The 26,305-nt window shown below is 53.1% G+C and overlaps 8 protein-coding genes across 8 annotated transcripts; 4 read left to right on the forward strand and 4 right to left on the reverse strand.

Moving 5' to 3' along the window:
* Positions 1 to 1,278: 1,278 nt before the first annotated feature.
* On the reverse strand, positions 1,279 to 3,255 carry LY79DRAFT_19069 (uncharacterized protein). The gene is made up of 2 exons (XM_060551387.1): positions 2,513 to 3,255; positions 1,279 to 2,461 (listed from the first exon to the last, which is right to left on the reverse strand). The coding sequence occupies exons 1-2, from the start codon at positions 3,036 to 3,038 to the stop codon at positions 1,383 to 1,385; spliced, it is 1,605 nt and encodes a 534-aa protein (XP_060420928.1). The 5' UTR covers positions 3,039 to 3,255; the 3' UTR covers positions 1,279 to 1,382.
* Positions 3,256 to 4,507: 1,252 nt separating this feature from the next.
* On the reverse strand, positions 4,508 to 5,014 carry LY79DRAFT_664717 (uncharacterized protein; the record flags this gene model as incomplete). Its single annotated transcript, XM_060562946.1, has 1 exon — positions 4,508 to 5,014. One exon carries the CDS (start codon positions 5,012 to 5,014, stop codon positions 4,508 to 4,510), a length of 507 nt encoding a protein of 168 aa, XP_060420929.1.
* Positions 5,015 to 6,743: 1,729 nt separating this feature from the next.
* LY79DRAFT_664718 (uncharacterized protein) lies at positions 6,744 to 9,084 on the forward strand (the record flags this gene model as incomplete). Its single annotated transcript, XM_060562947.1, has 2 exons — positions 6,744 to 6,796; positions 8,214 to 9,084. The coding sequence occupies 2 exons, from the start codon at positions 6,744 to 6,746 to the stop codon at positions 9,082 to 9,084; spliced, it is 924 nt and encodes a 307-aa protein (XP_060420930.1).
* Positions 9,085 to 9,344: 260 nt separating this feature from the next.
* LY79DRAFT_533564 (ubiquitin-conjugating enzyme) lies at positions 9,345 to 11,969 on the reverse strand. Its single transcript, XM_060556369.1, has 9 exons — positions 11,447 to 11,969; positions 11,314 to 11,347; positions 11,168 to 11,262; positions 11,089 to 11,110; positions 10,935 to 11,031; positions 10,868 to 10,879; positions 10,646 to 10,814; positions 9,712 to 10,586; positions 9,345 to 9,660 (listed from the first exon to the last, which is right to left on the reverse strand). The coding sequence occupies exons 1-9, from the start codon at positions 11,477 to 11,479 to the stop codon at positions 9,651 to 9,653; spliced, it is 1,347 nt and encodes a 448-aa protein (XP_060420931.1). The 5' UTR covers positions 11,480 to 11,969; the 3' UTR covers positions 9,345 to 9,650.
* Positions 11,970 to 12,857: 888 nt separating this feature from the next.
* On the forward strand, positions 12,858 to 14,187 carry LY79DRAFT_664720 (replication factor C; the record flags this gene model as incomplete). Its single annotated transcript, XM_060562948.1, has 4 exons — positions 12,858 to 12,973; positions 13,042 to 13,120; positions 13,182 to 13,961; positions 14,014 to 14,187. 4 exons carry the CDS (start codon positions 12,858 to 12,860, stop codon positions 14,185 to 14,187), a joined length of 1,149 nt encoding a protein of 382 aa, XP_060420932.1.
* Positions 14,188 to 14,334: 147 nt separating this feature from the next.
* Positions 14,335 to 15,882, reverse strand: LY79DRAFT_585874 (uncharacterized protein; the record flags this gene model as incomplete). Its single annotated transcript, XM_060560554.1, has 1 exon — positions 14,335 to 15,882. One exon carries the CDS (start codon positions 15,880 to 15,882, stop codon positions 14,335 to 14,337), a length of 1,548 nt encoding a protein of 515 aa, XP_060420933.1.
* A 583-nt stretch (positions 15,883 to 16,465) lies between these two features.
* Positions 16,466 to 23,140, forward strand: LY79DRAFT_664722 (Sec63 Brl domain-containing protein; the record flags this gene model as incomplete). Its single annotated transcript, XM_060562949.1, has 2 exons — positions 16,466 to 22,551; positions 22,609 to 23,140. 2 exons carry the CDS (start codon positions 16,466 to 16,468, stop codon positions 23,138 to 23,140), a joined length of 6,618 nt encoding a protein of 2,205 aa, XP_060420934.1.
* A 601-nt stretch (positions 23,141 to 23,741) lies between these two features.
* On the forward strand, positions 23,742 to 26,252 carry LY79DRAFT_19365 (uncharacterized protein). Its single transcript, XM_060551411.1, has 5 exons — positions 23,742 to 24,242; positions 24,333 to 24,801; positions 24,871 to 25,210; positions 25,269 to 25,493; positions 25,544 to 26,252. The coding sequence occupies exons 1-5, from the start codon at positions 24,044 to 24,046 to the stop codon at positions 26,111 to 26,113; spliced, it is 1,803 nt and encodes a 600-aa protein (XP_060420935.1). The 5' UTR covers positions 23,742 to 24,043; the 3' UTR covers positions 26,114 to 26,252.
* Positions 26,253 to 26,305: the final 53 nt, after the last annotated feature.

Below are 26,305 nucleotides of genomic sequence, written 5' to 3' on the forward strand. Positions count from 1 at the left end.
TACCTTGTACGATCATACTACCTAGGGACTGTATGGTACACGCAGAAAAGACAAGCAAGACGCCTCTCGACCTTGTCAGTGCGCATCTTACTGTCATCCTCATCACGCAATACATCCGCCGCTGTCATTGGCACGGCCACAGCAAGGCTCAACATGGCTTGCCCTCTCCTTGCTAGGCTGTAGGGCGGCCATCCCGTGTTGAGTGACCGGGGAGGAATGACGTCCCAACCCCCAAGAGCACGGAACCACAAGGGACCTTGTCCCTGGCTTATCCTCCCTTGGGTTTCTTAGTCGCCATCTGGAGACACTTAATGTCCAAGCTATTTTTGGGGTTACAGTTCTCCAGGCCCAGGGGTGCACGGGGTTTAGGGAGCTCTGCTTGAGTCACAAGAAAGCAATTACCTAAGGAGTGGAGGGGAGCATTGGGGCCGTTTGGTCTCACTTTTCAGGGTCCTCCTGCTCTGCACGAATGGCATTATATGACGAAGGGAGGCGGCCTGGGGCTTTTGGGACCCGTTCACGACACGAATCGTACTTGATTGCCCATCCTCCCATTTTTCTAGGTCACTGTGGACTCAACCTGTTAGTGTAGTCTCGTCTTCGTGTTCACTTTTTTCCCCACGCCGTCGTTCGTATTCATTCTGCACTACGGCGTGCAATACGGGCTGACATGATAGTATAGGTACTGTCGTCTTCAAGGACCAATGAACACAGTGTCTTTCTTCTTCCCATCGTCCGAAGCAGCGCCCGTCGCCTTGACCGTCGCATTAAGGATGACGCAGTAGTCAGATCGGCATTCAAGCCAATACGCAAGGTTCAGAGTTCAGACGCCATCAACATGATAGATGGTTTGCAGCCCCTTGGGTTTCAAACATGGGACGAATCTACCGATTGTCCGAACCTTGGCCCGCCATCCTGGAACAACCGCCGCCATCATACCTAGTATGCCAGCGTGTCGCGTGCGAGGAACCTCCACCAAAAGCTGTTCCTTGCCCAAGCTTCTGCAACAAATAAGCAAAAACCACATGCAGGATCCCGTTGAAGCCGAAATGCACATGGGCTCATTCCACCAAGGTTTTCCCTTCTTCATCTTCTTCTTCTTTTCTTCTTCTACGAGTCATTTCGTCACGCGTTTTCGGAGGGACGATCTGAAGAATTACCAACATCTCCACTAAGTGAAAGGCTGTTAAAGTCAAATCACTTTCATTATTTCATCTCCTAATTAACGATTGATCAGCCGCAATCAAACTGTCCCGAAAATCGTTCGTAGCCTCCCGCATGTATGCAACCCGCCAACATGGAGGACGAACAAAAGCTCATCCAGCCAAAGAGAGAACCGAAAATCCTGGCAATGCTTCACGTGTCACCAACGGCTACCTGCTTCAAACATGTACCATCTGGCGAAGTCTCTTCTCGATCATCTGGCGCCCGTCGAGCGTGTCCCACACATTGTGAGGCGCCTTGTCCACAATATCCCAATGCTTGAGGTTCCTCGTCAAATGGCTGAGGTCCCTCTGCTTGTGCTCCCATTCGCTGTCCTCTCGAATTTTCTCACCGGAACTGATCAGCACCAGGGGCGTACTAGGGTATTGAATCGTCTTGCTGCTGATGACCTCTCGTTTCGTGAGCGTGTTGGCCACGAGACTCTCTTGCAATTTCGCGAACAGGTATTTCCCATTCTGTCTAGCAGAACGGCCACAGACACGGTCTGCGCTGGTGCGTCCTTTGAAGATGGCACCTGGAAGGCGTTCAAGGCCGAGAGGCGAAATGACGCCGCGCAGCCAGTACATGAATCCCCTGCCAGGGTCCGAGACACGCACAAGGAGGTCTTCGTGGAGAGGGTCGATTAGAAGGAGACCGTTGACTTCCCTACCGTGTCGAGAAGAGAAGATCTGGGAGTATACAGAGCCAATGCCGGCGCTTGCCAGGACCCAAGGACCATGTTCGCCCGCTCGAGCAAGAGCCTCACTCAGCGCGTCAGTAGCCATGCCGGCAGAGAGCGGACTAGGCGCAGTGTCGCTCCATCCGTAACCTGGGCGGTCGGCAAAGCAGTATCTCGAAATGGATCCGTTCTTCAGAGCGTTCTGCGCGAATTGCCAAAGTCCGTTCTCGACCGGTAGGTCGCCGCCCTCTAAAAGGACAGTAGGCAGCTTGGTGCCTGCAGCATCGGTGGCGTTGCCCTCGCAATAAATGTGGATACGGTACTGGTCGCCATCCACCCAGTATTGCTTGCCCGGCGGTCCATATCCAGCATCGAGAGATCGGAGGATAAGAGTGGCCGTGATCAAAACAATAACCACGGAAAGGATTACATAGGCAATGGTAGAGATTAGCACCTCGGTCCACTCCCAGACTGTACGCCTCGTCTCGACCCGGCCGGTCAAGCGCTCCTCTTCTTCGGCCTTGCCCCATTTTACGGTTCGGTCGCAAGCCAAAGCCCACAAGCTCATTAAGAAAGCCCCTGAAGTTGGCTTATCAGCAACGTCTTTGCATCGAAAGCGGGGTGACTTACAGACAACACTTGCAACCCCGACGCCCGTTTCTTCGTAGCGGTTCTTCTGCACTGCAAGAATGAGAATCATGTCGACGAACAACATAACGGCCATGAAGATGGACAGAACCCGAACAGCCTTTGATGGCGCGCCAAAAAACACAAGGGTGAACAGAAGGGTGAACAATGCCAGACTCGAATAGCTGAAGGCGAAGAAGCCGGAGCCGCGCGTGTGCATCCCTGGCGGCGTGACAAAGGCGGAAATCATTGTGAGCGTCCACCACGTCAAGGTGAGGGCTGTGAAGAGTACCGTAGCCCATCGCATCACCCGCACCGTCCATAAGTTATATGGCGATACTGCTGGGTCATCAGGCGTCAGGTATTGCCTGCTGTTGCTGTCGAGTCGGTTCGGAAGCAAGCGACTATGTTCATCGGGGTCCCGAACTGTATACTCGCTTGAATCCCTTTCCTCTGGAGGTCCCTCTGGAGGTCCCTCTGGAACATTGTCATCGTCCTTCTTGTTTCTCGTGCCCCAAAGAGAAGACATGATGGTGTCTTCGCGACTGGTGTCGTCCTCGTAGGCTTGGTATTGTCAACTAGATGCCTTTTGTACGTAGGCGAAACTTTAAAGTCAACAGGGTATTTTGATGAATGCTGCTCGCTCCTTTGACCAAAATGCTACAAAGCTGAAGGAAGTGTACATGTGGGAGAAGAGAATGAAGACGTAGAATCCCTCCGAGATCTCGATCGATACTAGACCACTGGAAGACCGACGACTGTCGCAGAAAGCCATCCCACCTAGAACGACGTCTCAATGACGGGACGGGGAGGCCAGAGCTTCATGCAACCAATATGTGATCATTTACGTCATTCGACGCGAATGAGAATCTAGGCTAATACCGAAAGCGGAAAGGTGGAACCGCCGCGCTGGAACCGCCGATTGGGCCAGCAGGCTATCTGCGGTGATTTCCTCCCGTTTGCAATGTCCACTGATCCGAAGCTAGTGCGTGCGGCACGGCGACTGGACTGCGCGATCGCAGCTGAGCAAAAGCTCCTGGCATCGCCGGAAAAACAAGGAACATTCACAAACGTACTCTCCTATTTGAAGCGCCAAGAGCCAGCCGGCACCGAGATGCTGCGCGTTGGGCCGGGCACGTTCTGCCCACGAGATCCCAGCTGAGGGCTCGTGTCCCTGGCCACCTTTATGCCCAGGACGGACCTACCAACCATCATCGTGTTGTCAGTATCCGCTGGCGTGCGTAGAAGAAAATGGGTGGTGTTATCCACTTGTCTGTTCCTCCCCCGCCCCCTTCCCCCAGAAGCCAGGTCCGATCACGACCTAGCAGGAAAACACAATGCCTTGCCCGACGATCAAGGCTGTCTGCTACACGGTAAGACATGCATTTCTCGACAAGCGGAGGTAAAGTGTGCCACGTTGTAAGGTCCAGGGAACAGGACACAACTGGTCTCGACTTTCTTCGGGTTCAAAGAATTTCGGAGGTTAAGAAGAGTACGCAGAAAAATGAAGAAAACAACCCCACGGGGACTGTCCCTTATCAATGTGCTTGCAGTGTTCATTGGTTCCAGATCTGCATTTATGGGTCGGCAATATCCACAAACGTCATGCTTGTTCATTCCGAACCAACATCGAACCCGTCCAGTCTTCACCTGACAGGGCGTGAGGATCCTCGCGACAGCATGTGAGCCGTCGCTCATGAACGCGATGGTGTACAACTCTTTCATTTTCATCAAACTATGGTACTCGTCCAGAACAGCGTTGCAAACTGTTTGTTCTATGGTGCTCTTCAAGCAAGATCTGAAATTCCAACGCGGCTTCTGCGACGGGCTCGCATATTCGCGGCGTGCAAAAGCGGGTATACTGCAAAAGTGATGCGAGCAAATCATTGTATCCTCCATAACTTTATTTTAATCATTAGTTCCCTTCACGACTCCCTGGCCTCTGCCTGACGAAGCCCAAGGATTGTTCCCCCCCCAAAAGACCAGATACGCGCACGCCTACGCCCAAGGTGCAATAGGGTTGACCTCCTTGCTTCCCGTGGAAGACTCAGAAGAAATGGAACTCAAAGCTCTCCCAGAGTAATTATATGCCCGAGGAAGTTGCTTGCGATTCCTGGCTTTCTTCTTGGCAACAACCTCGGGGTCAGGCCCGCTAGATGGCTTAATGGCCTCTTCAGGGATGGCTCCAATAGGGGCATGCAGCTTTGCGCTTGCTTCGGGGTCGTTCATGGCGATTCCATGTTTATGAAACTCTCTCTTCCTCAGCTGTTTCCAGTCCTGAGAAGATGGCTCGCCAACGCTAAACCAGTCTTTGAGCTGGTTGACCCAGCGCGATTTGCCATTCTTGGCCTTGAGATTGTCCTCGGGCCTCATCCCCGTCGGGGTTACACAGGAACGAGCAGCAGCAAAGACAATAGTGTCGGGGTGCTGCACTTGATCGGGTAAGGCACGTTTCGAGGGAGACATTCTCAAGTCCATCTCCGAGATTCTGCGTCTGAGACCCATTTCGTCGTCGCCGAGTTCGAGCAAGGTGCCCGGGTGATTGTCTTCTTCGTCTATGGCTAAGCCAATTTTTTGCGGAGCTGTTCTTGTGTCGACAGCTGCCACGCCCGAACTAGATGCAGGTCGTGGTGGGCCTGGCAAGCGTAGACGGGCAGACGACAAATCGATGGATTTGGCAATTTTGTGCCGGATTCGAAAGTGCTTTACAGGAGATGCTTTCTTGGGTGAATCGCTGATGGGAGTTCTGGATGATGATCTGGAACCCTGGGAGTAGAATTCTTCACCAAGCTGCTGGCCTTGGCTTGCGTGCTCTGCAGGCCGGGTGCCCTGCAGCGTACTTTTGGTTTTGTTAGACGTCGGCCGTCCAAGGAGGTTTTTTCGCTTCTTCCTTTTTTCGCGGATTGGCCCCTAGCCGTAGGCAAATGCCTCTGGTCCGCTGAATGAAGTCGATGTTTCTAGATCTACCGAGGTGAAGTTGTCTTCACCTCGTAGGGGAGTGTAAGAGGAGGCCCAGTAGAATGGGGTTTCAATGCCTCCACCTTGTCGGCAAGGTTGCGTCTTCGTGCTGGGGTTTTGGAGGGTGTCGCCCACAGAGATGCGGCTGGTTGATGGGGCCGCTGACTGTGAAAATGCGGTTGAAGATGTCTGTAGAGCAGCAGCCGGGTACGAAAAGTTGCGAATGGGTGGCAACGGTGTTAATGAGGCGGATGGTATTTGGTGGTCTGTGAGGTCAGCAAGAGGAGGCGGGTGTTTCTGTTTGTTCCGATGTCGTTGGAGTAGGCGCATTGTTTACTTCAAAAGCGAGGGAAAGATGCCTCCTATTCAAGCACCAATGTGTTGGAACAACTCGTTTATTGCAGCAGTAGTAGTGAAGCCTGCTGCCTTGTTTGATGGGTATGACTGACGCTGCTCGGGTGTCTTATGGGGGCAGAAAGCGGCTGTGAGTGAAAGAAGATATGTCGGGAGGGTGAAGACAAGAATAATACAGTTGATAGAGATTCCGAAGTCAAAGAGGCCTGGAGGGATCCGATTTGAAGAACGGAAGTCGTGAGATTGTATATTCCATTGATTGCGGGTGAAGGTGGAAGCGGAAGGAGAAAGCTAAGGTCGATGTGTAAACGATTAGGAGTTGAACATATAGACCGGACGGGATGGAGCGACCTCGTGGCAGTAACGTGCGAGACTAACGCCCCCCAAAAAGGGCTAAGAAAAAGAAAAGTATGGTTCCAGGAAAGAGCAGAGCGAACCGACTTGGTTGCTCCTTCCCCTGGTCTCTTTTGGTGAGTTGTCATGCCTTGTTCATGCCCCCGGCGTTCAGCAGGAGAGCCAGATACCCCAGCGGAGCACCTTCCTAATGCTGCGTAGTCTATCAGCTTCGCATTGTCAGTGGACGCCACTTTAGAACTATTGCAGACACGCAAAGACTCTGCCACAGGATAGACGGCCAACCCGACGACCTGAGGTTGGCGTGTTTCTCGTCACACTGTTGCAAAGGAACCATTAAATTGGTGGGCACTTTACCCGAGACGCTCCAAGGCCCGTGTGCTGCAAGGGATGAAGGGAAGCAGGGGCGATGTGTTGAAGTTACTATGCCTTTTCTTGTGATGCCTTGAGGTGTTCCGGAGTCTATCTAACGCTGCTAGCCAGCCGACTGCTTTGGGGGTTTGTCCTTTGTCGATCTACCCAGAAACCGTCAGGTCGGACGCCGTCTCTCCCGAGGTTCTGGGTCAGGATGAAGATCCACTTCAGACACTCGGGCTTTCACATTGAGGCGCTGCGTCCTTTGTCGAGAAACACAAGAAACCATGATCCGCTTCGGACGGCAGTTGTCAATCTCAAAGATGGAAGGAAACCTAAACACTCGCTAAAGATCCAGTAAACACGGCACATCCTCGCGATGCCTCAATCCGGGGCCTGTTGGTGATGGGGCTGGAAGTGGTGGACAGGCCTATTCAGACACAATTCCCTAGGTAGGTAATTTCCCCATGGATGTTGGACAAAAACCAATAGCTGGCTACGCGCGTAGTTTGCAACCTAAGGGGAAAAGAAAGAAAAAGGCAAGGAAAAGCAACGCCCATGCAAGTCTCCAGGCTGCAGGCGCAAAGCTGAAGTTGTGTGTACCCTAGATCCCAGGCTGCAGTTCTCGATGACCGACTCTCACTATCTGCACTCCCAATCATCTCCGACCAATAACCCATCTTCTCAAGCGCAAGCCTTTCAGATACACTAACTACGAGTGGGGTTGAAGAAAACATTACGGCCGTACGGCCGAACGGTGTTTTGTCCGAAGGTTGCAAGCCGAAAAGAAAAAGTCCGAAATTGCATCATCAGCGGGCCTAACAGATATCAACAAGATTCAATACTAGTGTACGACAAATACGTTCTTCCTCGGACTGGGATTCAATGTCCATGCTGGCCCTTTCCGGAGCTGGTGCGGCATCTTGGATTCACAGCTGTTGTAACTGTCGGAAACGGTGTCTGGAGGCAAGAACCAAGCACACTCGTCTCTCAGCTCCAAACCTCCAGTCCCTAGTAGTGTAAGAAGACCGTGCGTTGCCCACCTCGGCCCTGAGTGTCGGGTTCATGACATTGAATAGCCTCAGCCAGTGGTAAGCGTGCATTTGGATGTCAGCCTCGGCGGGCGCATGTTTCGATTCCCCCGTCTTTTCACTCGTATCGATTTCTCGTCTTGGATTGGTGAGCCTAACGACAAGAAACAACAATCAAAGGACGTCACGCCTCGGCCCCACCTCCGTTTCGAATGCCTACATACCGGTAGTGTTTTCACCTTGCCATACTGACCTCCGTTGGCTCGGAGTTTTTGGCCAGTTTTCGATCGTCTGAACTGTCGCAACGTGGTTTTTGTTCTGGAAATCTTCCTCAGGCTCCCGGCGTACTCGACTTAATCCAGAAGCAGCCAGCCCAACCTGCTCGCGCCAGTGACCCCGACGCTGACAAAGTTGCCGAACCATCTCCACACCACACGCGGCTGCTCGAGGAACGCACGGTGCACTTACAGATCCGATCCCTGACCTTCCCCTCCCCCGTCATGCAAACCCCACCAAGAGAAGGACATACCAACCTCTGATACTCGTTTCTTCCGCTTACAAACCCCCACGAAGAAGACAAACCGACACAAACCCCCCTTTCTTGAGGAAGTCGCCAGCCTCGCCCACCATGCCCGGCCTTACGATATCAACAGACCCGGTCTCTCCGCGGACATCGGGCGCTCCAGTGCCGGCACCATCTGCGTCTGCGGCTGGCGTCCCGACACCTGCAACTACGTCGATGGCGGAAGCAACAAATCCCATGGCGCACCAGACCCCTCCGCGCTCCTCTCGCTCCTCATCCCCCGCTCGCCCCCCAATCAGCCCCATAACCCCGACTCTGCCCCCGCCCGCCTTCCCGACCCCGCGGCCCCTTTCGCCGCCGACCGCCCGGTCCTTACCCACGCCTCCCAGCCGCCGACCGCTACAACCATCCCCCCTCCGCGACCGGAGCCCATTGACTTCGAATCTAATCCTGACGTCCTGGCCCTCAAGTCGGCCATCTCTATCCTTCAGATGCAGTCAAAGAAGGCTACTGTAGACATTCAAGCGCTCAATGCTGCGAAGGATGCTGCCGTGGAGAACCCCACTGCCTTCCTCGCTGATCTCGGAGCAGGCAAGGTGCACACGCAGGGCGACAAACTATTCCCGGAGTCTGACTCCGACTCAGATGATGAGACGGAGGGCAAAAAAGTCAGGCAGGGTGCTGGAGAGGGTAGCTCCGGACAAGGAAAGGCGAAGGCAGACCCGCAGCCTTGGGAGACTTTGCCCAAACCCCAGAATGTTGTGCGCTGTCCGCCCATCAACTGGTCGCAGTATGCTGTTGTCGGCGAGTCTCTCGATAAGATCCATTCGGACCAAATAGCGCGACCAAGTCAAGGTGCGCCTGCGACGTTGGGACCGAACGGGACGTACGAGTTCAAGGGGGAACCCGGAGGTAACCAGAAGCCCTTCATAGGCGTTGCGGCACCCTACACCCCTGGGAAGGATAGAATCGACAAGAAGGTGAAAGGAGGCAAGCGCTAAAGAACGTCACATTTGCGACCAGGCGTGTTTCTAATCACGATATATGAAGAAAGGAATAACATCTTACGGAAAGATGTATGATTAATACTGTATTATGGAAATCATGAGATTATGAGTCGGTACGCATATGGTTGCTTAGGGATGGGGTGGCGTCACGGCGAGCATAGGGGCTAGGCCACAAAGGGACTTTGTATTTATATCGCATTCTGAAGTCTCCTTTTGATTGAGGCAAGCACAGGGAGTTGATATTTTGTGCCAAAACGAGGAGGGAAAAAGCTCATTTCGCTGCGTTATTAGTTTAGGTATCTACTGGAGTCTAAAGGGTTCAGCCCCCTACCCCGTTCCCGGTATGCATGATTCCGATGCCGTAAACGCCACCCAGTCCCTTAGAAGCCATGATGAACCTAGGTAAACCCAAAGCTGACCGTTATTAATCCCCATCATTCCGACCGAAGAGTCCAAGCCGGCTTATGTACTGAAGTTGTACCAAACACATGGTTGCAAGCTTGCGCGGCTGTTACGTGATCTGACACTTCAAACGCGCAACGTGGCATGCCACACAGACATCAGAAGTCCCTAAAAACAAGTTAGCCGCAGCAAACGATGAGATGGCAGGTTGCTGTTTACTCCATGCTTAGCTGTACTGATCTGCGAAGTTGACGGTTGTATGTTTTACGTCCATCAGCGCCTCCCCAATAGAGCTTGTGCGCCTCAGGGTTCACCAAGGTTCGAGGGTCGTAAGCCGGATCCTCTTCCTCCAATGCCGTGAAAACAGCCTCGATGTGGGAACGCACATCGTCCTTTCTGAGGGAGTTCGGGAAGTAGCAAGTCGTTCCATCCGCCGAGATGCGGTGATGGAAGATGCGGGTTTGGAACTTGACGCGGGGCTGTTCCTCGGGGAATCTCGGGCTGAAATGCATCTTGATACGGAAGAGGCCGCCGTCAAGGTTCGTCATAGGCCGTCCAAAGTAGGTGATTACCCAGACAAAAGGGTTGTTATCCTCCAGCTGAACATCATGAGGAATGTCCTGGCGTTTAAATGTTTGCACCACCTGCTCGTATTGGTGCCGTAGGTTTACCGAGACTGTCATCTCCTTCTCGCTTGCGGCCTGACCCTCCATGGCCCATTTGAGAAGCTCGTTGTCTAGAGCAGCCTTGACGTTGCGGAGACGCCTTTCCAGTTCCGTGTAGTTGAACTTGCCATCCATGGAGTTGCTAGCGCCTTCGAATGGCATACGCACAAAAGCTTGATGGTCCTTGACCTCGGTCTTGGCCTTCTGGATAGCGAGCAGATAGTTGTCGTAGTACCAGAGGAACCGTCGCTTACACAGATCTTTGAAGGGCTCGAAGGGGACGCTGGTGCCATCCATGTCCTCAGTGTCCATATCCAGCTGTTCTCCATCTACCGCCGACTGTTGGGCAATTGCGTTGCCATCGGGAGTCAAACCCAAATACTCCTCCATGCGTTGAATCACGGAAATTCGTAGAGTCTCGTGGCGGATCTGGGTATCCAAGTTAACTCTGTTCGTTTCTTGCCACCTATGACACTGAGCCTGCCCACCTTCTGAACATAGTCCTTCTGGTTCTTCTTGTCTGATGCATCATTTGCCTCCTCGAAGCCGGGCTCGTTTTCGTAAGGATTGCCTGACATCAGACTCTGAATGGAGATGAGGATGGACTCAAGACCCTGTGCCGCGGACCATTCTTCACCACGCTCTCCACGCCAGGTGCTACATGCTGTTAGTCAAACGTTCCATGGAAACCCTAACATGCCTCGTTGTACCCAAGAATGGACCTGCAGCAGCGTCAGCAACCACCCAGTCCAACATTCTTCGTTGACTTGAACCCACAAGCAAACCTTGCCGGACGAGTATATGTTCGGGTTGAACCGGCATCGTCCTCCGTTCGTCGTGATTCCGTTCACACTGGGTGATTTGCGAGGATACTCTGTTTCCACGTCAGGCCAAGAACAAAATGGCAGGGGCAGGCACAGTAGAGATGTACCCTTGTTGAACCGGATTGCGAACTGGCTGTAAGTCAGCATGCGGTCAAGACTGTGCAACACCAAATATATTCTATGTACCTCGAAGAAACCGAACTCGTAGGGGGTGTCGTGGGGGCCGATGATCAAGGCCTTGACATTGCGAACATCGACATCCCGGCAAGCAACAGCCAAAGCTGGCAGGATGGTCAGCGCAGGTCTTCGCTCACAGAATGGGGCACTCGTACAGAGATCTGATGTTCGCTGGATGTCACTCAGCTCCTATTTTGCAAAATAATAATAATAACAGCGTCAGCCTTGCGATTCTGACCCCACTTTCTGAGGTACCTAAGGAGATGGGCGGGGGGTCAGGGAGGCTACCTTGGTGATGCGAATGATGGATTGATCCGCCATGGTGAATGGATTGAGCGCTGTGCGGCTCCCTTGGCGAGCAGTCGCGTGGTCCTTTTGGTTCCGAAATGCTGTAAGTAGACAAGATAGCAGTCACTTGCCTTCTTGGAGACTTTGATGTTGAGACGATCAAGCGGGCGCGGCCTGAGAGCCTGACGGAGATGAAGTCCAGGACAGTCAAGGGAGTTTAACAAACGGTCAAATGCGACTTCTGTTGGTTGATCAGTCAGTTCGGTTGGTCGGTCGGTGGCGGCTGCCTTGCTGGTAAAAGTAGAAGTACTCCGGTGGGAAGGCGCCTGTCGGGACGGACGCTAGGACACTGGAATGCTGGGACACTGTGAGAAAGCAGCTGCACAAAATCAGTAGTTTGGCGGGGCAGGAGGGGTAATTTTATGTAGTGTGCATTGATGCGGTTGAATCGTTGGAGTGCGGTGTGGCATTGAGCTGGACACATAGGTATCCGTAGTATCCCGTACACTCCCCTCCCTTTCCCAGTGCTGGACCGGGAAGCCCCACAATGGCTGACGGCACTATGATCCGAGCTTGACCTTGCACCTCAGAGAAAGTGGTCTTGGATTTTCCGTTTCCCCCTTAGGTAACTTAAGGGTCAGGCAGTTACGCTGTTGCCTTCCGGTGTCTCGCCCAAAGGGATATACTTCCTCTGGCGAGCCATTAGTCAATTATTCCTTTGGCCGTCCGTGGCGTATCTGCCAATGACGCCGTCGCCCTTTGTCCTTATTGCTCCTGAGCGATGGATAGATGTGCATATTGGGTACATCCTTTTCTCTTGGACAATACATAATGGCAATAATCTGTGGATTAACAACACAAGACCTGTCTCAAGATCCATGGGCCTTCTGAGACCCATTACAGGCAATTAAGGGCCCCCCAGCTTGGAAAGCTATTCAGAGCCTACGTTGCAATAATAGCAAGACTGAATGATACCGTGCTAGCTCCCGTCACAAAATGATTAAATACCAAATAATATCAAATTCTAGGCCATAGAGCAAGGGTTGCGGCGTTGATACGATGCCCTATATCGCATGCTCGTTTGCACGTACGAACAGAGGCAACTGCTCACATCCTTGAGTGACCCCCAGGTACCTCAGTTAGAGTGGGTACATAGTCGCCGCGGGGGTTCTGTACCGTGCAGCACGTAGAGACGCACGCGGTGGGTTCACATCCCCGATCCCTGTCAACCGAGAAAGCTCCAAGACGCGTCAACTCCACGGTCTGCATCGCGTCTGGCACTTTAATTGAACTTACTCGGTCGTCATTACTGCACCAGTGCACCACTACGCGGGGTCAGCCACGATTGATCCGACCACAACCAGCGGAGTACGCGCAAGAGCTCACAGCAATCAGCCAATTCTATTTCCTCATGGCGAGTTGGTTCGACCTCAAGGCCCGGAAGGCGGCTGCTGCGAACGGGACGTCGGCCCAGAAACAAGAGAAATCTGCGCAGCCACCGAGGGCACAGCCCTGGGTTGAAAAATAGTTCGTCTCCCCATTCACAGCTCTCAAGATACCTTCCTCTGTTTTCGCATGTTGACCTTCTGCGAAAGTCGCCCAAAAACCCTCAGCGATGTCACGGCACAAGACCACACCGTCACCGTTTTGCAGAGAACGCTGCAAGCCTCCAACGTATGACTGCCCTGCGCGATTCGACATTTGGGCTCTGTAAAAAGCTGACTTATGCACGCAGCTCCCTCACATGCTCTTCTACGGCCCGCCCGGTACGGGAAAGACATCGACAGTTCTGGCCCTAGCTAAAGAGCTCTACGGTCCTGATATGATCAAGTCGCGAGTGCTCGAACTAAATGCTTCCGACGAGCGTGGAATCTCCATCGTTCGAGAGAAGGTAAAGGACTTTGCTCGCATGCAATTGACGAACCCGACGAACGAATACAAGAAGAGATATCCTTGCCCGCCCTTCAAGATCATCATCCTCGACGAGGCCGATTCGATGACACAGGACGCTCAGAGCGCCCTCCGTCGGACCATGGAGACATATAGCAAGATCACGCGATTTTGCCTAATCTGCAACTATGTCACGCGCATCATTGACCCTCTTGCTAGTCGTTGCAGCAAGTTTCGCTTCAAGAGCTTAGACCAAGGTAACGCCAAGAAGCGACTTCGGGATATTGCCGAGAACGAAGGGGTGCAGCTGGAGGATGGCGCCGTGGATGCGCTCATCAAGTGCAGCGAGGGTGATTTACGCAAGGCCATCACATACCTGCAGAGTGCAGCGCGGCTGGTGGGTGCTGGAGACAAGGACACTGGGGATGATGCCATGGATGTCGACAAGAAACCTGTCACTGTTAAGATCGTTGAGGATATTGCTGGAGTCATCCCCGAAAACACAATTGACGAGCTCGTCAGTGCCATACGTCCACAGGGCACCATAGACACATACCAGACTGTGGCAAAGGTGGTTGAAGATATGGTTGCTGATGGCTGGAGCGCCGGGCAAGTCGTTACGCAGGTAAGTCGCTCATTTCTACGAAATCGAAACCCGCCTATTTACCAATGTGCAGCTCTACCAATCCATCGTTTTCGACGAGACAATTCCAGATGTTCAGAAGAATAAGATCGTTCTTATCTTCTCCGAAGTTGATAAGAGACTCGTCGATGGTGCGGATGAGCACTTGACCATCCTTGACCTTGCCTTGAGGATATCAGGGGTTATGAGTGGACGAGGCAACAACTAGTCATCCGGAGTAGCTGTGAATGGATTTGACGAACAACGACTGGCGTCCGGATCTGGACAGTAGAGGCGTTGATAATGGTATGCAAAAAAGAGAACCAAACTGTACAGGGTATATACCACATTCGGGCTTTCTTCAAATTTCATTTTCTTATCCGATGAGACCAAGTTTTCCATCGATGGCAGACCAGATGTCGTTAGGGTTAACCATTGATTCCTTCCTCTGATGGGTCGCATGCTTCCTTGTGTCCGTCTTGTTGGCCGACCCTTGCGACAGCCAAATGTCTTCCTCCGTCGCATCCCCCCCTGCTTCCTTCTCAGGCTCCTCGGGTCCTTGGCCCAGCAGTTTATCGACTTCCTGAAGCGCCGCCATAGACCCTTCCAGCGCGACCTGGCCCTCCTCGATCTTTTCAGCAACTGCTTCCAGTGTAGCAATTTTTGCTGAGTCTGCCGCGAACATCCAGGGCTTAACGCGATCCGAAGACGTCGGTTTCTCAGACATGGCGGCGGAGAAGTCCTCTCCGAAGCCAGACTTTGGCCTGCCTGCGCCAGACATGGGGTGCTCCGGGAGAAGCTGGCTTTCTTCGGCGAGGTGGTCAAGTGCCTGCTGAGTTTCTTTGGCCTGCTTGGCCACAACGGCATGAACGTGTGACTTTTGTGTTATCATGCCCTTTTGTTCCCGCGACAAGGAGAGAAGCTTGTCGAGGTAAGGAATGAGGAGGTGGGCGGCCGGTGCCGCTGGTACACTCTGGCTTTGGCCAGAGCTGGTTGTGCCCTCGCCCCCGGGTTTCAGAACCGGCTGTGTCGGTTCTGAGACGAGGCTGAGTACTGCTTTTCTCGCTGCCGTGTATCTGTTGTATTTGTCCCTGATCTCGGCTAAATGTTGGTCGATAGTCTCTTGTTCAGTACGGGAGTTGAACCCGTTTCTCTCTGTCGCTGCATTATCATCCGACTCTCCCGACGCTTTGCTGAGCTCAGCCTCGATCCAGTTGATCAGCTCTGTTCGAGTCGTATCCAGAGCATGCACCTTTGCATCGTCACTGACTTGGCCTGCCAAGGCCCCCGTCCTCTGTCGAACATCTGCCAAAAGCTGTTCCTCACGTTGCAGGAGCAACTTGGCCCTGAGCACGACCTTTTCCAACTGACCAGCCAGCCCACCTAGGTCCGTTTTGGTAGTGCTCGCACTGACTGTAAAGCCGCTCAAAACTTCTTCGGGCACATTTGGAAGAAGGGGTGAGTTTTTGAATATGTCATCCGGGTCGAGAAAGTCCGGAGATGCTGCAGGTTGGCGCATCAACAGATCCAGGTATTTCTGTACCGTCTGTAGGCGTTGGCGTTTCTGTCGCAACTTGACGAGAGTAACGTGCTCTTCGACCTGGTCTTTGGTATCGGCATTTTTGGGCCGGGAAGAAGGGGCTGTCATCGTTTCATTTCTTGCGTTCTCGTACTCATTGCGAGCCTTGAGGTTGGCGTCCAGTGCTCTGAGATATTCCTTTTGTAAGCCTCTAACCTCTTGCGTCGGTGTAACTCTGCACGAGGAATCGATGAGTGAGAGTGGCTTCTGGATTGAACTGGGCTGGCCACAAGCTTGAAGGTGAAGAGCTAAGGCGCGTCGAATGTAGGCCACTTGCTCCCGTGATTTGATGTAAGGCTCAAGTGATGCCTGGACCTTCTGTATTGATTTGGGTACAGAATCCATGTTGTTTCCTGCTAACACTCAAGACATATAACACATGTCCGGTTTCTTCGTATGCTTTGGGCTACCGCCGTTTGTGTATAGCGCCGAGATTACTCTCGTCATTCGCGTTGTGACAATTGGCAGACTCATGATTTACACAGCTCGATGAGTTCAGGGGTGGTGTGGATTGGATTGGCCTTACTGGTCCACCCTGTGTCGATGTCCAACGTCACGTGCAGCTATCTGCCTGAGTCGAAAGGCCGCTAGCGCGTTTATCGCTTAGCGCCATCATTCTCCTCCGGTTTTGCCATCGCAAGCAGCAGACGAAATTTGTTCGCGCGACAGGCGTCGAAGACACCAATACACGCCTCCGCCCACTTTAGCCACTCAGCGACAGCCTTCTCATTGAGTCGTTGAAGACCGAAACAAAATTCATTACTTTAATATCTGAACGGATGAGCTAGACTTCGAAGCGAACACGGCGTTTCCAACAGGATAAAGGCTCGGCGCAAGCCGTTCGTTGCTGTCGCTTGACAAGCTCCTACAACAATTCGAGATTCAGGTGCAAACGACACGATAGAATACCCGTAAATACACAGCCAAGATGTCGAATCAGGATCAACACCGCGATGTATCCCAGTACAAGTACTCGGCGATGTCCAACCTGGTTCTCCAGGCGGACCGCCGGTTCGTGTCGAGACGAAACGACGAGGCCACAGGCGACCCCGAGTCTCTCGCCGGCAAGCTGAGCATCCGCGACATGGGAGCACGCGTCGCTCGTGAAACGGCACCAAAGCAGAAGAAGCCAACGGGTCTTCCCGACGTTGAACGCGGGAAGTTGCAAGAGGGAGAGGATGTGCTCGCGCGCGAGCAGCGGAAGAAGAAGGGTGAGGTGGCGCAACCGAGAGGTGCTGGTGTCCTGGGAACTGGAGACTTGCTTGTCGAAGGCATTCGATATCGTCCACGCACGCCCGCAACACGAGCAACCTTTGAACTGATTCTGAAGATCGTGTCCGACAACCTTGGCGACGTCCCTCAGACCGCCGTGATCAGCGCCGCCGACGTGACCTTAGAATTTCTCAAAGATGACGACCTGAAGGACACGGAGAAGAAGAGGGAGGTCGACGACCTCTTGGGCGTCTCAATGAGCGCAAAGGAATTCAACGAGCTCGTAAACCTGGGAAAGAAGATCACAGATTACGACGCGCAGGACGAGGATGAAGATATGGACGATAATGCAGCCGACGCCGACGGAGACGAGCTCGATGAGAGACAAGGCGTCGCTGTCGTTTTCGAAGATTCAGAAGATGAAGAGGGAGGCATTGTCAATGAGGTCAGGGAAGAATCTTCAGAAGACGAAGATGCGGACGAGGACGAGGACCAGCCCGCCGCTGACGCCCAAGAGACGGAGGAACCGGACGACGACGCCATGGTCATCGATTCGGCCCCGAAAAAGCAAACGCAGGATGCGAAGCAGTCAAAGACAATCTCTGCTAGAGATATAGATGCATTCTGGTTGCAGCGACAAATTGGAAAGCTCTACGCCGATTCTCACGAGCAACACGACAAGACGACAGATGCGCTGCGTCTGCTCTCTGGCGAGCCTGATGAGCAGGGTGGTGACGAGAAGTCTCTTCGAGAGATTGAAAACGATCTCATGGAGCTGTTCGACTACGAGCACCACGAACTGGTGCAACTTCTTATTGAAAACAGAGAGAAGGTGGTCTGGCTTACTCGTCACTCAAGAGCTGAGACAGACGAGGAGCGGGCTGTTATCGAGCGCGAGATGGCTTCCGAAGGCCTTCAGTGGATCCTGAATGAGAAGTTGGGGAAGAAGACGGACGACCAAAAGGGTCGCAAGATGGAGATCAAAATGGACCTCGACGCACCGTCGTCCCTCGCAAACGCACCTCCTGCAGAATCAGAACGCCCCCAAGGACTTAAGGGTGGTCTGCAACCGCGGAAACTTATCAACCTGGAGAACTTGGTCTTTGACCAGGGCAACCATTTGATGAGCAACCCCAAGGTCAGGCTGCCGGAGGGCTCCACGAAACGCACTTTCAAGGGCTATGAGGAAATCCACGTCCCCGCACCCAAGAAGCGCAGTGACCCCAGTGACACACTCGTTCCTATTACCGAAATGCCCGAATGGTCACGCTTGCCATTCGGCACCACCAAATCCCTAAACAAGATCCAGTCCAAGTGCTACCCGACAGCATTTGGAGACGATGGCAACATGCTTATTTGTGCCCCTACTGGTAGTGGAAAAACGAACGTGGCAATGCTCACCATTCTTCGAGAAATCGGCAAGAACCGCAATCCCGAGACAGGTGACATCGATTTGGATGCTTTCAAGATCGTGTACATCGCGCCCTTGAAAGCGCTGGTACAGGAGCAGGTTGGCAACTTTGGCAAGCGACTTGAACCCTACGGTGTGAAGGTCTCTGAGTTGACTGGTGACCGACAACTTACCAAGCAACAAATCGCAGAAACACAGATCATCGTCACCACTCCCGAGAAGTGGGACGTCATCACGCGAAAGGCTACTGATCTTACATACACCAATCTCGTCCGCCTTGTCATCATCGATGAGATTCATTTGCTTCATGATGACCGTGGCCCTGTCCTAGAAAGCATTGTTAGCAGGACTATCAGAAAGACTGAACAGACCGGCGAACCCGTCCGCCTAGTTGGCCTGTCTGCTACGCTGCCTAACTACAAGGATGTTGCTAGCTTTTTGCGCGTGGATATCAACACCGGCCTTTTCCACTTCGATGGCAGCTTCCGTCCTTGCCCTCTGCGACAGGAATTCATTGGTGTCACGGATCGCAAGGCCATCAAGCAACTGAAGACCATGAACGACGTCACGTACAATAAAGTCATCGAGCATGTTGGAGCGAACCGGAATCAAATGCTCATCTTCGTCCATTCTCGAAAGGAGACGGCCAAGACAGCGCGTTACATCAGGGACAAGGCGTTGGAGATGGACACCATCAACCAAATCCTTCGCCACGATGCTGGAAGCCGTGAGGTCCTTAACGAAGCAGCGAGCCAAGCCACTGACAAGGACCTCAAGGATCTCCTGCCTTACGGTTTTGGTATCCATCATGCTGGTATGAACCGTATCGACCGTACTGATGTCGAGGACCTGTTCGCCCGTGGCGCTATCCAGGTCCTTGTGTGCACGGCCACTCTTGCCTGGGGTGTCAACTTGCCTGCTCACACAGTTATCATCAAGGGCACTTCGGTTTACTCTCCGGAGAAGGGCAGCTGGGTCGAACTTAGCCCACAAGACGTGTTGCAGATGCTTGGTCGTGCCGGCCGGCCGCAATTTGATACATACGGCGAGGGCATCATCATTACAACTCAAAACGAGATCCAGTATTACCTCTCTCTTCTAAATCAACAGCTGCCGATTGAGAGTCAGTTTGTCAGCCGGCTTGTTGATAATCTGAACGCCGAGGTAGTGCTTGGCAATGTCAGGAGTAGAGATGAGGGTGTGGAATGGCTTGGCTACACGTACTTGTTCGTGCGCATGCTGCGGTCACCCGGCCTGTACCAAGTCGGGGCAGAGTACGAAGACGATGAAGCTCTTGAACAGAAGCGGGTCGATCTCATTCACTCCGCTGCATCAGTGCTCAGAAAGTCAAATCTCGTCAAGTATGACGAGAAGACTGGCAAGCTTCAATCAACGGAGCTTGGCCGTATTGCGTCACACTACTACATCACTCACGGTTCTATGGAGACCTACAACAACCTCATTCAGCCCTCGATCACCACCATTGAGCTTTTCAGGGTGTTCTCTCTCAGCGCAGAGTTTAAGTACATCCCTGTGCGCCAGGACGAGAAACTCGAGCTCGCGAAGCTCTTGGGCAGAGTCCCCATCCCAGTAAAGGAGAGCATCGAAGAACCACACGCCAAGATCAACGTACTCCTACAAGCTTATATCTCGCGACTCAAGCTGGATGGCCTTGCTCTTATGGCCGATATGGTGTACGTCACGCAATCCGCTGGCCGTATTCTTCGCGCCATCTTCGAAATTACCATGAAGAAGGGCTGGGCATCCGTGGCTAAGACTGCTCTGGATCTCTGCAAGATGGCCGAGAAGCGAATGTGGCCGACTATGTCACCACTCCGTCAGTTTCCCGGCTGCCCCAGAGACATTGTGCAGAAGGCGGAGAGGATCGAAGTGTCCTGGAGCAATTACTTCGATCTCGACCCTCCTCGCATGGGAGAGCTACTTGGTATGCCCAAGGCCGGCAGGACTGTCTGCAGTCTGGTAGCCAAGTTTCCTAGAGTTGAGGTTCAGGCTCAAGTCCAGCCGTTGACCAGGTCCATGCTCCGAGTTGAACTAAGCATCTCCCCTAATTTCGAGTGGGACGTTGAGGTCCACGGTCCCGCGGAGAGTTTCTGGATCTTTGTAGAGGACTGCGACGGGGAGGATATTCTTTTCAGCGATCAGTTCCTGCTGCGCAAGGAGTACGCCGAGTCCGAGTCAAACGAGCACATTGTCGACTTCACCGTGCCAATCACGGAGCCAATGCCCCCCAACTACTTCATCTCTGTCATCTCGGATCGCTGGATGCATTCCGAGACGAGGTTGCCGGTGTCTTTTCACAAGCTTATACTGCCCGAGAGGTTTCCACCTCACACTGAACTCCTTGAGCTTCAGCCGCTACCCGTTGCTGCTTTGAAAGCCAAGGAATACACGAAGCTGTATCCTAATTGGGATCACTTTAACCGTATCCAGACACAGACTTTCAATTCCCTATACAATACCGACCAAAACGTGTTCGTGGGTGCACCGACTGGCAGTGGCAAGACTGTGTGCGCTGAGTTCGCTCTGTTGCGCCATTGGGCCAAGGTAGACGCCGGTCGCGCTGTTTACATTGCACCATTCCAAGAGCTTGTTGACCTTAGACTGGATGATTGGCAGAAGAGACTCGGTGGTCTACGCGGGGGCAAGACAATCGAGAAGCTCACAGGAGAGACCACCACGGATTTGAAGATTCTGGAGCGCAGCGACTTAGTCCTTGCAACGCCCATTCAGTGGGATGTGCTTTCCCGCCAGTGGAAGCGCCGCAAGAACGTCTCGACTGTGGAACTTTTCATTGCGGACGAGGTTCATCTCTTGGGCAACCAAATGGGTTACGTCTATGAAATCATCGTTTCAAGGATGCACTATATCAGAACTCAGACCGAACTCCCGATGAGAATCATTGCTCTCGGCGTTTCTCTTGCGAATGCTCGCGACCTTGGAGAGTGGATCGATGCGAAGAAGCATGACATCTACAACTTCAGCCCCCACGTTCGCCCCGTCCCTCTCGAACTTCACATCCAGTCATACACCAACCCTCACTTCCCCTCATTAATGCTTTCCATGGCGAAGCCCACCTACCTGGCTATCACCCAGATGTCTGCAGACAAGCCAGCCATTGTGTTCGTGCCGAGTCGAAAGCAAACCCGAGCCACGACTCGCGACCTCCTGACCGCAGCCTTTATGGACGACGACGAAGATCGCTTCCTGCACGCCGAGGTTGAGCAGATGCGCCCTCTTCTTGACCGCGTCAACGAGGAAGCTCTGGCCGAGGCCCTTTCTCACGGTGTCGGATACTATCATGAGGCTCTGAGTCAGAGTGACAAGCGCATCGTCAAACACTTGTACGAGCACGGCGCCATTCAAGTTCTGGTCGCTTCTCGTGATGTTTGCTGGGAATTGAACAGTACCGCCCATCTTGTTGTTGTCATGGGTACGCAGTACTTCGAAGGCCGAGAGCACCGTTACATCGATTATTCTTTGAGCGAGATCTTGCACATGCTCGGCAAGGCTCTGCGCGCCTCGAAGGATGGCAGAGGCAGAGGTGTTCTCATGCTCCCAGCAGCAAAGAGAGACTTCTACAAGAAGTTCCTGAATGAAGCCCTTCCTGTCGAGTCTCATTTACACAACTACCTCCACGATGCCTTTGTGACCGAGATCAGCACCAAGATGATCGAGTCAGGAGACGACGCCATCAACTGGACGACATTCACCTACTTCTACAGACGTCTCCTCGCGAACCCCAGCTTCTACAGTCTTACTAGCACCACACAAGACGGCCTCAGCGATTACATGTCCGATTTGATCCAGACAACCCTACAGGAGCTGAGTGACTCGAAGATCATTGAGCTTGATGAGGATGACGGTTCAGTGGCGCCGCAGAATGCAGCGATGATTGCTGCCTACTACAACATCTCCTACATTACGATGCAGACTTTCCTTCTATCTCTCAGTGCCAAGACAAAGCTCAAGGGCGTCCTTGAAATCATCACGTCGGCTACCGAATTCGAGGCCATACAGATCAGGAGGCACGAGGAGGGTATCCTCCGCCGTATCTACGACCGCATTCCTGTCAAGATGGCTGAGCCCGTATACGATTCGGCGCATTTCAAGGCCTTTGTTCTTCTCCAAGCACACTTCTCCAGGATGCAGCTGCCAATTGACCTGGCCAAAGACCAAGAGGTGATCATCTCCAAGGTCCTCAGTCTCCTGAGCGCTACGGTTGACATCCTCTCTTCCGACGGTCACCTCAATGCCATGAACGCGATGGAAATGTCACAAATGGTTGTGCAGGCGATGTGGGACCGCGACAGCCCCTTGAAGCAGATCCCTCACTTCACGCCCGAGGTCGTGAAGGCGGCGAATGAGTTCGGGTATGTACTGTTGTTATCTTTGATCCCACATGGAGCTAACCTCGATTTCTTTCACAGCGTCAAGGACATTTTCGATTTCATGGAGGCCATGAACCCTGATGAGAACCCAGACTACGCCAAGCTCGTCAAACGTCTTAGTCTCTCACAAAAGCAACTGGGGGAGGCCGCCGCCTTTACCAATGACAAATACCCTGATATTGAGCTCGAGCACAGCATTCTTGACGAGGAGGAGATTCGGGCTAACGAACCGGCATATGTCAGTGTGCAGATTCAACGGCAGGTGGACGAGGACGACGAGTTTAACCCGACTGTGCACGCGCCGTTCTACCCTGCCAAGAAATTGGAGAACTGGTGGCTTGTGGTCGGCGAGGAGACGACGAAGAACTTGCTTGCCATCAAGCGCGTCACAATCGGACGCGAGCTCAAGGTCAAGTTGGAATTCACAGTACCAACGGCTGGTAAGCACGACCTTAAGCTGTTCCTAATGAGCGACAGCTACGTTGGAGTAGACCAAGAACGCGAGTTTTCCATCACAGCCGCGGAGGGCATGGACGTGGACGACAGCGACGAAGAAGAAGACGAGGAATAGACGGCTCGAAAGATAGCAGAGCCATCCCGTCCGTACGATATCTCAATGTGTACTATATGGATCGAGAGAGGAGTTGGAGGATAATAGACAAATATTTGGCCGGAGTCAGTTCTTCTTCCCGATGCTCGACACTTACAGGCAACTCTTCTCCTCTTTCGGCAGGGTTGAGTGGCCTGAGGTCTGGTTGTGCAGACTGTGTACGGTGTGACAGTAGTTTCGGAGGGTGGTGCTTGAGTGGCCAAAGATAACATAGGATCCAGAGTGGGTGGGACACGTTTGTTGGACCGTGGCCTTCGAGAAGGCGAGGCACAACCAGCACGTCAAAATATTCTGAAGACGAAGAAAAAAAATGGAAGGCGAGGTTTCTGTAGGGCGGTTCATCTCTTCCAAGGGTATTGAAAAGGGGATGGGCTGTGATATAGAAGGATGGAGGAGGAAGGGTGGATGTGTTAAGCAAGCAATGAGAGGATGTTCGGCTCGGTGGGCTGGGCATTGACCGGGTCACGTCCCACGTCTAGCACACTCCTCTCCCACAGCGCAAGCACTGAGACTGATAGCACCCGTGGACGCGATTTAACTGCCTTGTGGATCAGCACGGTCACGTGTCCGTCCTGCCGCCGTCATCCGCGTCGAACTCCAAGATTCTGCGTTCATCTTTTCCCATCGTCCCTTTCTGCCACCACAACACGGGGAGCTCCCAATTGCGCCCATCATCCTCCTTTCCGCCTGAACATCTCCTATCATCGTCGCGACAACCAAAAATCACGAACCGCGCGTATCAGAACGCGTCATCCTTCCTTTAGTTCATCGCATTAAGCCTTTGGCGTCGCGACTTGCCAATTTACCCCATCCATACCCTTGCTCCCTATCAGCTCCTACCGAGCTATTGCTCCATCAACTGCAATGTCTGACGAGCCGACCACCAGCGGTCAATCCGCGCCTGCCACGAAGGAGGAGGTCGAGAAGAAGGTTCAGGAAACCTCGTCTACCGCCGAAGCTTCCGCAGCACCTGCCGCCGCCGACGCGAAAACATCCGAGTCCGACGCAGTTGCTGAGGGCAACACCGAGGAGGCGCAGGAAGAGGGCGCCAAAAAGACAAACTGTAACCAATCCCTACGCGTCATCTTCACCACGTCATCAACACTGCCATCGCGCGATCGATTCTTTTTACTGACGCAGTGTTGAATAACAGCTGACACCAAAGACGCGGAATCATCCGGTAAAACGGATGAGCCATCCAAGGACGAAGATGCGGATGTCGATATGAAGGATACCACTGATGCATCCGAGGCCAAGGACGCTTCCGAGAACGCTGCTGCTGATGCTGACGCTGCTGATGCGACAGCCGATAAGTCCAAGTCCCGTCGCAGGTCGTCCGGCATTTCAGAGCATAAAGGAAAGAAGCTCAACAAGAAGGCTTCCAAGGCCAAGTTCTTCCACACCAATGCGCAGCCTGGGGATCACTTCCTTGTCAAGCTCAAGGGATATCCTCAATGGCCCGTAATTATCTGCGATGAGGAGATGCTGCCTGAGACCTTGCTCAAGAGTCGCCCCGTCACAGCAAAGCGTGCTGATGGCACATATCGTGAGGACTATGCCGATGGTGGCAAGCGACAGAACGACCGCACGTTCCCTGTCATGTACCTTCGCACGAACGAATTGTACGTCAAATTGCCCCAGCTAGCATCTGTATGTCTACAAGGATCAACAGCTAACCTGCAATTTTCCAGCGGCTGGGTACCAAACTCTGCGCTTCAGGAGTTATCCTCTGAAAAGGCCACCGAGCTTCTTACTGACAAGGTGAAGAAGGTTGAGCTGCGTGACGCCTTTGAACTAGCCATTGAACAGCACCCGCTCGATCATTACAAGGACGAACTGCAGAAGTACCAAGACGAGCTCGCTCAGAAGCAGGCTGCCAAGGATGCCAGAGAAGCTGCAAAGAAGAACAAGAAGAAGGCTCCTGCGGTCATTGAGGATGAGGATGTTGACATGGCTGATGCTGCCGAAGAAGACGTCGCTGATTCCAAGGAGAAAACTAAGACTAAGAAGCGTAAGGCTGATGAGGAAGCTGTCAGCGTTAGTGTGCAAGCCCCGGACAAACTTAAACAACTGCTGACATCCTCTTCAGACTCCGGCACGGACAGACTCCGCCAAGAAGCCAAAGATCAAGCTGAACACATCCTCCACCCCCAAGACAACGAACGGCACAGCAACACCGAAGTCTGGCAAGGAATCGGCTGCAAAGCCGCCAAAGCCCAAATCGGCAAAGAAGGACGGCGTCGAGAAAAAGGCAGAAAAGGTGACTCCCAAGGAGCCCGAGCTCACTGCTGAAGAGAAGCACCATCGCAAAGAGGTAAGTCAAGACCCCGTATGCTCTTTGTCCAATGCTGACAGCTTCTACAGAAAGAGGTTCTTTTCCTGCGTCACAAGCTCCAGAAGGGTCTCCTGACGAGAGACCAAGAGCCCAAGGAGGAAGAGATGAAGTTGATGTCGGAATACATCACCAAACTCGAGAGTTTTGCAGACCTCGAGGTCTCGATCATCCGCGCAACCAAGATCAACAAGGTCCTGAAGGCCATCTTGAAGCTTGAGACGATTCCGAAGGAAGAAGAGTTCCATTTCAAGAGCCGGTCGCAGACGCTACTGGACAAGTGGACCGAGATATTAGCCGGAGGCAATGCTGCGGCAGCATCTGTAACCCCTGCGCCCACCAATGGTGTCAATGGAACCAAGGGTGAGGAGAAGAAGGACACGCCTGCTGCCTCCGAGGGTTCAAAGGAGGCGAGCAAGGGCACGGAGAAGTCCAATGAGGCTGACAAGCCCGCCGATAAGGAGGACAAGGAGCAAAAGAACAAGAAGTCCGTGGAGCCTGAGACGGCAGAAGAGGCGCCCAAAAATGCTGCTGAATCGGTTGAGAAGTCCGCTGAAGAGGTAAATGGCAGTGTGCCTCTTGCACATGTTAACGGTAGCTAACCTTGTTTGTAGCCGGCACCTGCAGCCCCAGAACCAGTCGAGGCCAAGGCTTAGGCCTGCCGTTTATATCGCAGAAGTTCTCGAGAGTGAAGACATGGGTCCAGACGTATGTGGGCGTCGCAGGCCACCGGGGCCTGGCCTTTTGCGTTTCCTGGCGTATACGGTTTCTTAAATCGCAAAAGCGATCTCGAC

This window comes from Colletotrichum navitas (assembly GCF_030913465.1).
Source record: "Colletotrichum navitas strain CBS 125086 chromosome Unknown LY79scaffold_1, whole genome shotgun sequence".
NCBI classification, from domain to species: Eukaryota; Fungi; Ascomycota; class Sordariomycetes; order Glomerellales; family Glomerellaceae; genus Colletotrichum; species Colletotrichum navitas.